This window comes from Lactuca serriola, chromosome 1 (genome assembly GCF_051521515.1).
Source record: "Lactuca serriola cultivar US96UC23 chromosome 1, Lser_US96UC23_V15, whole genome shotgun sequence".
Classification (NCBI taxonomy): domain Eukaryota; kingdom Viridiplantae; phylum Streptophyta; class Magnoliopsida; order Asterales; family Asteraceae; genus Lactuca; species Lactuca serriola.
Genome location: NC_136408.1, coordinates 93,628,368 through 93,637,922, shown reverse-complemented (window position 1 = coordinate 93,637,922; position 9,555 = coordinate 93,628,368). Strand labels below are relative to the sequence as shown.

Here is a 9,555-nt window from a genome sequence, read left to right as displayed (position 1 = left end):
TACTATTGTAGCAAAAGTGAAGACTTTATCTTGGGTTGAGTCTATAACCCAAATTCATGAAGGAGTAAGAGTATACAATAAGAATTGATTTCTCTTTAACTTAGAGATTAGGATCCAGGCCCAAATTATACTTGGGAATATAAGAGTGAGATAAGAGCGAGATATCTCCAGTTATTTAAATCGTTATGATTTCTGGGACGAAATCCTCAAAAGGAGGAGGTATTTGTAACATACACGTTCGGTTATCGTGTTACGTAATTTTAAAAGTAAATAATATTGTGAAATATTATATGATTTTGAGTGTTGAGTTCTAACAGATAGTTTTTACTAGAAATGAAGTAAAACTATGTTTAGAATTACTCGAAAAATATTGGAAGTCTTATGAGATTCCAATCAAAAGTCAAATATTGAAAATTAAAGAAAATATAAAGTTGAAAATAAGTAAAATTATATTATTGAAAGTTGTAAAGAATCTCGTTAGAAACGTTTAGGCGAAAACCTCATCGAAATCCGAGTTATAACGAAAAAGTTATGACTTATTGAAGTTTCGCAACAGAACCGGCACGACGCCGTATGACGTAAAAAGTGAGTTTTCAATAAACTACTTTTTAGCTTTAGTGATCTAAACGAAAGTCGTAGTATTCGTTAAACCGAGAATTTTCATTAAAAGAACGTCAAAGTCTGACTTCGTATGAGGAAGTTATGATTTTTCTATGTTTTGGAATAGCAGTAGACAGCTAAAAACTCGAAATAAAGATCGAGTGATATTTAGCCGACACAACCTAAATGAGAATCGAAGGTGTCTTTAAAAGTAGTACAACGGTAGAAAGACAGACGAAAATGGACATCAGATGAAGAAGTTATGAATTTTTAACAGACTTTTCCTGTGCCGGCCTGTTAAAAATATAATATTAAAAATGAAGTCAAAATTATCCGATGGAGTCTAAACAAAAGTTGTAAGTATAATCTCACCTACTCATGGATATAAAGAACGTCAAAAACGGAGCCCGTATGCAAAAGATACGAATTTTTGAAGTTTTTAAATAAAAATAAATCAAAAATTCGAGACTTATCAAAGTGATGCAAAGGCAACCGTGTTTATGTTACAAATTTCACTCTTTCACACCTTATAATCTCTCTAAATTTACCCTAACACCCCCTGAAGTCCTGGTATCATACCCGACACCTGAAGCAAGTCCCAACGCCCTGAAGTTCCCGAGAAAATTATATTTTTAAGTCGAAACTCTGCTCGAGTAAGGCCGGTTTTCAACTAAAATTCTCGGTTTCATTACAAAAAGTCATATTTAGAGCCGAAGTGCTGCCCAAATTATCATTCAATCCCCGGTTATTTCACGGTGAGTTCAATATATAAGAACAATTATATGTTATGTGTTATATGTGCTATGTACTTTTCCGTGTTATCATCTTGTGTTATTATTTCCGCTATTATGGTAGTAAAGATGTACCTTTGACCATGTGATCAGTGAAAGGACTTAGATTCACGGCGGTACTGGTAAGTAGCCTCTGGCCATGCAGAGCATGTCTCGTAAGAGAATGACTTCTATTCTATGGCATTGCAGAAGGTTAGATAGGGTTAAAAGCTTGAAATCTACCAAAATGTTTAATCAGAAAGTGTATGTCTTCTCTGCCATTTGCGCCGAAGCTTTATTGATGTATATCAAGTATTGAAATTGTTATGTCTCATTGATTGATATAGAAAGCTTGTCGCAATGATTCACATATGCCTTTGTTGTTCCTTGTTCCCTTTGCTTCTGCCATATTGAAGTGTATATATATATATATATATATATATATATATATATATATATATATATATATATATATATATATATATATGGCATAACGTTATATTGTATCTATTATTGAACTCACTAAGCATCACCGCTTACCCCTCTCAGTGTTTAACAATTGTAGGAAATGAGAATCCAGTATAGGCATATACTGTTGGAAGATTTAGAATAATTTATACTATTACTTTTGTACTTGAGTTTACGCATGTATAAAACTATAATATCCTGGGTAGTTATTTAATAGATATAACACTTCGTAATATACCAAAAACTTAGTCAGTTTGTATCCAGTCTTTTGTAATCACACTATTAATGTAAAATATTATTTATAAATATGCATGTAGCATGTTTTGGAGTATATATTTATTGTGAAGTATGAAAGTTTGGGTCTTTTAGAAATACGAAAGTTTAGAAAGAGGTTCTTTTAATATGTGACATGTTTACCGTGCTTGATGTGATTAGTGTACTTGACATGCTTATTGTGCCTAATATGTGTTAGCAGTATTAGGGGGTAAAATAGTCCCCGGTTACCGGTTGAAAGATACCGAATGGGAGGTTAGTTCCCCGTTACCGGCTGAAAGATACCGAATGGGAGGTTAGTTCCTAGTTACCGGTTGAAAGATACCGAAAGGGAGTCTAGCTCCTGGTTATGCCTGACAGTTATCGGTTGGAAGATACTGATGATTATGCATTATTGTGTATAGGTATGATGGGGAAACTCACTAAGATTTATGCTTACGGTTTTTAGTTTTGGTTTCAGGTACCTCTTCATCTAAGGGGGAGTCGGCGGTGTGGCAGCGCATCACACACTTGCATAAGATTTCCACATTTGAGAACCTAGGATTTGGACTCTGATATTACACTATTTGCTGGAATGATTTTTGAGACTTATGACTTGTGATTTTATCTTATGCAGCTATTTTACCCATTGCGAGGGCGCATCCTAGAAGGAAGGAGGTGGAAGGGGCACATGCTTGCTTCTGATAGGGTAAGGTTCATTAACGATCTCCCCAGCGCCTTCCTCCTCGTTTGATCCCTCATTGAAATCCTTATCCTTGTAATCCATCTCTTGGTATTTTCAGGATCCTCTTCTGGATCCTCCTCATGAACCTCTTCTAGCTCCTCCCTGATCCATCTGTTGGCTACCATGGCAGGGTAGTAGGGGTTTTCATGGCAAAATCCGTCCATGTCGTCTATGCGAGAATTAAGGTATAAGAGACACATAAAGAATCTAGGTGTATGGTTCTATTGTATCATAAAATACTCCTATAGTATTTTAAAATTTATGCTTGATTCTAGAGTTTCTTTGTATATAGGGTTGGTAAGTTTTAGATTCGTTCTGGGCTTCGCCACTGATCTCTATTACCCCGTGGTAGAGAGCCTGAACCTGAGTGTCTAAATGAACCACTCATGGTACAATCCGAGGTAGTACTCGATCTATGAGGGTGATGGGTCCTGGAGCATGGTGTAGTTGGTGCATACCGAGTGTGGATCATCGAACGTCTTCTTTAGCCCATGCATGCAACTGTTTTGCCCCTTGCGGGGGGCGCATCCTGGAAGGAGGGAGGTGGAAGGGGCTCATTCCTGCTTCTGATAGGGTAAGGTTCATTAACGATCTCCCCAACGCTTTCCTCCTCGTCTGATCCCTCATTAGAATCCTCCTCCTTGTAATCCATCTCTTGGTATTCTTTAGGATCCTCTTCTAGATCCTCCTCATGAACCTCTTTTGGCTCCTCCCTGATCCACTGTTGGCTACCATGGCAGGGTAGTAGGGGTTTTCGTGGCGAAATCCGACCATGTCGTCTGCGCGAGAATTGAGGTATAAGAAACACATAAAGAATCTAGGTGTATGGTTCTGTAGTATCATAAAATAATCCTCTAGTATTTTTAAACTTTATGCTTGATTCTAGATTTTCTTTGTATATAGGGTTGGTAGTTTTAGATTCGTTGCTCACCACGACCATTCCTAAACACATGTTAGTCATATTTCGTATAAATATAGTTGACCATACTATATTTATCCCATATATGATTACATAACTGTCTAGGCTTAATCGTAGTGTTTAACTCATCTTAATACTATTTATATGGTTCTTATTTTGACACTATTTTGGTATGTATGCATGTACACATACTTTTATAATAATATTATTATATTTTAAAAGTATACTTCTTAGTGAGAGTGTTTTAGCCCCATTGTATTTATAGTTGTATATCTTACATGGTCTGATATACTTAGTTCACTATAAACAATGCTCTGATACCAATCTGTAACACCCCAAACCAAAATGGCAGAAACTTCTAGGGGTGGATGACTTCATGTACGATATCATAACAAATGAATATTAGTGATTAAAGCCATACAACCATTATATTGATAATTAAGAGTTTTACATTGTATTCGACACATTGTTTACTTGATACTAAATACATACGACAAAAGTAAATGGCTTGATGTGTTATGCCCCATCCTCAAAACTCTTTGGATTACCTGTTTACTGATTTCCTGAGAATACAAGAGATTTTGAAAAGTGTCAACAATTAAGTTGGTGAGTTCATAGTGTTTTGTATGAGAAAAATCGGTAACTTTTCCTTGTAAAATGATAGAGTGCGTTTTAGAAAATCCAATATTTTCTTTAAAAATGAACTGTAAGTCTTAAACCCAAAGACCAAAATGTAAGAAGTGTTGTACGGGAAAATAGTGTTATGAAGTTTTATCTTTATATAAAACTAATTGAATGTATGTCAACCCCGTAAACCAAATATATTGTTAATACCACATGTGAGTTATTATAACCATGCTACGACGTTCTTCAGGCGTCGGAATGTTAGACATTTGTCACCCTAGACCTGCCGATCTAACTGTAGCTAACAACTTTAGTGCGGGGTTGTCAGTCCCGTATAGATCTATACACAAGTGTCACGCTCTCTTACCGAGACTCTGGTTATAATTCAGGACTTTAGTATGTACCCTGGTAGGTACGGTGAAGCCAAATGTCTCAGAAAATTGTATCAACCGGTTTATAAACCAAACTGTACTTGTATCCCCCCCCCCCCCAAACATGAAAATATCGAAAATATGGGGGTATGAACTCACATTGAGTGTGGTTCTGGTTGGATAAATAGGTGACGGTGAAGATCTTCAAGCCTAGAACACTTGAAGGTGGTTGAAGACCTCTTTGAAGGTGGTATTATCCTATGAGTTTTAACACATGATAATGTGTGTAAATGAGATGAATCTAGTATGAAAGTGTGTAGAAACACTAGATTAACAAGAAATACTTACCAAAAATCCTAAAAACCAACTTGAAGAATTAAACCTTGTAAGGTTTGCACTTGTTTCTTGAGAGAAAAGTGAAGAAGTTTGAAGATGGTGGGGAGTTCTCGACCGAAGTTAAAGAGAAGGAGGGTGAAGTGATGTTTGCATTATTATTTGATGGATAAAGGCATTGTTATATGTTGGGTAATATTTCTTATTGGGAACAGATGTATCTATCACCTCACGAGTCAACTCCTTTTTCTTTTCCTTCCAACCGAAAACTCCGCTAGCCCACGGAAATCACATGGTGATTTCGGTCCTGTGTCACTGAGATCATAGAGTTTTCGGTCCCCAACCGAGAACTCTAAAAGCGATATCATAAAGTTTTTGGTTCTAAACCGAAAACACTAACAACAAGGTATAAACCCAAAATTCATGTCCTAATCAGTTGACTGGTTTGTCTTTTGCAGACTTGTTGACTTTGATTGACCAAGAACTGCCAGTTTTCACATTATAAATTTCAACATCTTCCTTATTGTTGAGAGACAAACGAATGAGAAACAATAGTTCTTTTTGTTTTGTTTTGGTTCTGATGGACTATGTATTAAACTAGTTAAACATTATCCTTGTAATTTTTATATTTTATGCCATGTCAATAAATCATTTTGTCATTTTATAAGGAAACTTGCTATGTGGGTTTTATTGAAAGGTTAATGATAATGTAAGGGTTTTTCCTAATGTAAATCAAAACCAAGCATAAAGAAAAACTGCATGTCCTCGAATCCAAATCATATGTTCTCAAAATCCATAAGAAAAAACATCCATTGCTTAAAAGCCTCAAACCCTCTATTATCCAAATCCAAATACAATGGTGGTGACGATGTTTTCTATGAGAAGGGATCTGACAACTTATTAAAGATTTGGAGGTAATTTACTAATCATACACACACAATCGTTTGTTCTTGTTCTTAAATCACACACTTAGTTTTTTTTAGGTTTGCTCATTAACACATACACACACAGAAAATCGATTTTCTAGGTTTGCTCTTCAAAAACAATCGAATTCTGGGTGGGGTGGGTGGGTTTTTTTTGTATTTTTAAAATTAACATAAAAAATAATTAAAAAGGGCATATTTTTCATTTCATGTAGGATATAGACCAAAACTATAAAAAAAAATGACAACCATAGGAACCAAAACCACACAAGTTATCTAAAATTGGTCCAACAATACACCATCAAACTTTTTTGGATCAAAACCATATAATTTTTACGATCAACAATTTTATCAAATTAAAATAATGTAGATTTAAGGGGAATTTAATATTATATTTTGTTACTCTATGTCTCCATCTTCTTCAATCGTTGAAGCCTTTGTTTTTTGTGGGGTTCCTTTTTGTTTTGTAAGACTAAAAAAAGAATTAATTAAAGCAAACACCAAGGAGTGCATCACCACCTTGCTAACAAAACAACAAAACAAGGTACGTTTAATCAGAGCGGTCCGTTAATTTTAAATGCCCTGTGCAAATCGTAACAAATATATATATATATATATATATATATATATATATATATATATATATATATATATATATATATAAAAGACTTATAATGTTCACCTTATGTGATTTCATTGTATTAAATACTTTATATAATAGTAAGCTACAAAGATAACATAACAGACTGTGCTAAAATAACATACTATGATAAAATATAGAGAGACTAAATAAATACAAACAAATAATTATGATTTATTTATAATAAGATATCATTATTTAGAAATAATGAATATAGTTTTTTACATTTACTTTGGTTCATTTGACTAAGATGGTTGGTTTACTATGGTGCCTATAGAATCCCTCTATGTCTCCGTCTTCTTCGATCGTTGAAGCTTTTGTTTTTAGTGTTTTTAGTGGGTTTCCTTTTTGTCTTGTCGGAGTAAAAAAAACAATTAATAAAAGCAAACACCAAGCAGTGCAGCACCACCTTGGTAACAAAACAACAAAACAGGGTACGTTCATGACGCTTGCATACAAAACTCAAAAGATTTCTGGGCTCAGCACCCCATTAATCAGTCTCACACTCACCTGCTTCGACTTCATTTCTTAGCCAACAAGTTTCCTCAAATATATAATATAATTATAAACCCACGTCAAAATTCTCATATTAACTTCACTTATCTTGTGCGAACATTGTCGTCTTTCAGAGTTGAGGCTATGAGGCAAAAGAGGAAACAGAGCATTGTGAACTATGGGTACGAACCCTCTGCAGACGAAGACGATGGTAGTTATGAGAAATCGGAAACTGAAAGAGCGGTTCCTGTGGAGACTTTTCGTCGGAGAAACAGGGAAAAACGCCGATTGAAGAAAAATGGCTGTAATTTACAGGATCCGTTAGTAGTATGTGGTGGCGATATCATGTTAATGATATTGAGCTTTCTCGACGCACACAGTGTGGCTTCATCACTTGTTGTTTCTTGTAGATGGCGTAGAGTCGCTTGCAGTGATACCATTTGGTCTGAAAAGGTAGACACACACACACACACTCGTTGTTCTTTACTATCTATTTTCTTTTTTGTTTCTTAAAGTGTTACATATGTTTTCTTTTTTGTCCATATGATGATTTTGGTGATGGTTGGTCGGTTTTGTTTACAAAGAGCTCCATAAATAGAGGTAGTCATCACTCATGTCACTTAAGGAGAGCTTTTTGTGTATACCAAGGTACTTAGGTAGGGTAGGAATTGTATCAAAGATTGCGTAAATGAACTAATTGCCCTCTACTTTCTTTGTTTATAGATCAAAGAGCTATGGGCTGACAAAGCTCATCTACCTCGTTTTGCCCAAGTTGAGGGGTTGTCAAAGTTGTCTGCTTACACCTTATCCATTCAAGATGGCAAACGGGTAAGTCTCTTTACTATATGTGTCGTAGGCTTGTAGCATTAAAGAAGTAAGAATCAGGTCTTAGGTTCTGGTCTGTGTGGATATGACACATACCCTTTTATTTTTTTAGATATCATATTGACAACCTTTGTTCTCTCTTGGCTTGTATTCTTTATTAGAGTCGAATCTTGAAGGAAGATCTATGGGATCATGTTTGGGAGTTTCACTTTAAAGAGGCACGTCCTTTTTAATTTTGATGTTAGCATTATTAAAATGACTAAATGCAAGTTTATAAATTTATTTGTATGTTGAAATATCTAGGTAATATAGTTGTATTACCAATTTCTTTTTTCTGATTAAGATATTTTACTTTGAATAATCTATCGGTTATAACATATGAAAATTGCTTTGTAAATTATAGTTAGATGATATTGCTATAATTCGTTATATTTTTCAGAGTAGAATGCTTTTAAAAAAATAAACATAGGATGCTATAACAAAAAGAAAATGCAAGTAGGATGCTATAATAAAGGGCTAAAAACAAGAAATAACAATGTACTTCCTCTTCCTAGGTTCATTTCTTTTATTGTAATTTCGTTTTTTTTTCTTATAAGGCATTGCATTTTGAAAAAACCTCCAAATTAAATGGTTTACTTCCAACTTTAGCTCTTATTAAAGCATTATACTTTAAAAAGTATACCCAATTATACCACTTTGTAGTCTAGCCGGATGCTAATATATAACCCTAAGATTTCCTCCATTTTTCCAAATCATATAATTTTATTGTTTGATTGGATTCAGGGTGTCCCAGAATACTGGCGGAATTTGGATCCCTATTGGAGAGGAACAGGGCCACCAATGCATCGCTACTTCCATGAAGATGGAAGCCAAACTGCTGATGTTGATGATAAGGTATGGGGAGGCCATGAATGTTGTTACTCCATTGTTACAAGCTTCTTAGCAGATGGAAGAATTCGGGAACATTATGTAAGAATCAACAGTTGGCCACAACTGTCTATATCGAGGAGGCATGATTGGGGTTGGGAAATGTCAAATGACCTCTATTTATACTCGAGTGTTCCCGAAGCTTATAAGCCAAATGGCACTGGTCCCTATCTTCCTGTTCATTAATTGATTTTTGTTTCTTGTTTTGTTTACCAAGTTTGTTTGGTGATAGGTTTTGAATATTTTAGATTGAATTTGCTAATTTTTTTTTGTTTTTTTGTTTTTGTTTTTTTGTGTGTGTGTGTGTGTGTGTGTGTTCAATATGTGTGTATTTGGTTTTTGGAAATTACAATGACTTTTTTTTTTGGAAGATTTCAAGTTGAAAGTTATATATTCACCCATTACCATTGATCTAGAAGATATATTTGTTGATCTTTATTGATGGCAATTTTAGGTATTTGAGTAACATAAAGATTTTACTTAAACTATGTGCATGGTAGATGTTGCAATACGATTTTACATGTCATATGTTTTATTTTGTTGATTAGTAACAATATAACTATAACTTGTCTTCATGCCATGTCATCATAATTCAATTAAAACCAACAGTTACTTGTTACTACAAATTCAAAGTACTATATAATAAGTAGAAAAGTTAGATAG

General features: G+C 34.5%; 1 protein-coding gene across 2 annotated transcripts; it reads left to right on the top strand.

The window, feature by feature from the left end:
• The first annotated feature begins 7,150 nt into the window (after window positions 1-7,150).
• LOC145070071 (uncharacterized) lies at window positions 7,151-9,262 on the top strand. Of its 2 annotated transcripts, XM_079016997.1 has the most exons (4): window positions 7,151-7,593; window positions 7,864-7,968; window positions 8,127-8,183; window positions 8,749-9,262. In XM_079016997.1, exons 1-4 carry the CDS (start codon window positions 7,285-7,287, stop codon window positions 9,076-9,078), a joined length of 801 nt encoding a protein of 266 aa, XP_078873123.1. In that variant the 5' UTR covers window positions 7,151-7,284; the 3' UTR covers window positions 9,079-9,262. The 2 variants fall into 2 exon arrangements, with proteins under 2 accessions (XP_078873123.1, XP_078873129.1); XM_079017003.1 differs by lacking the exon at window positions 8,127-8,183.
• Window positions 9,263-9,555: the final 293 nt, after the last annotated feature.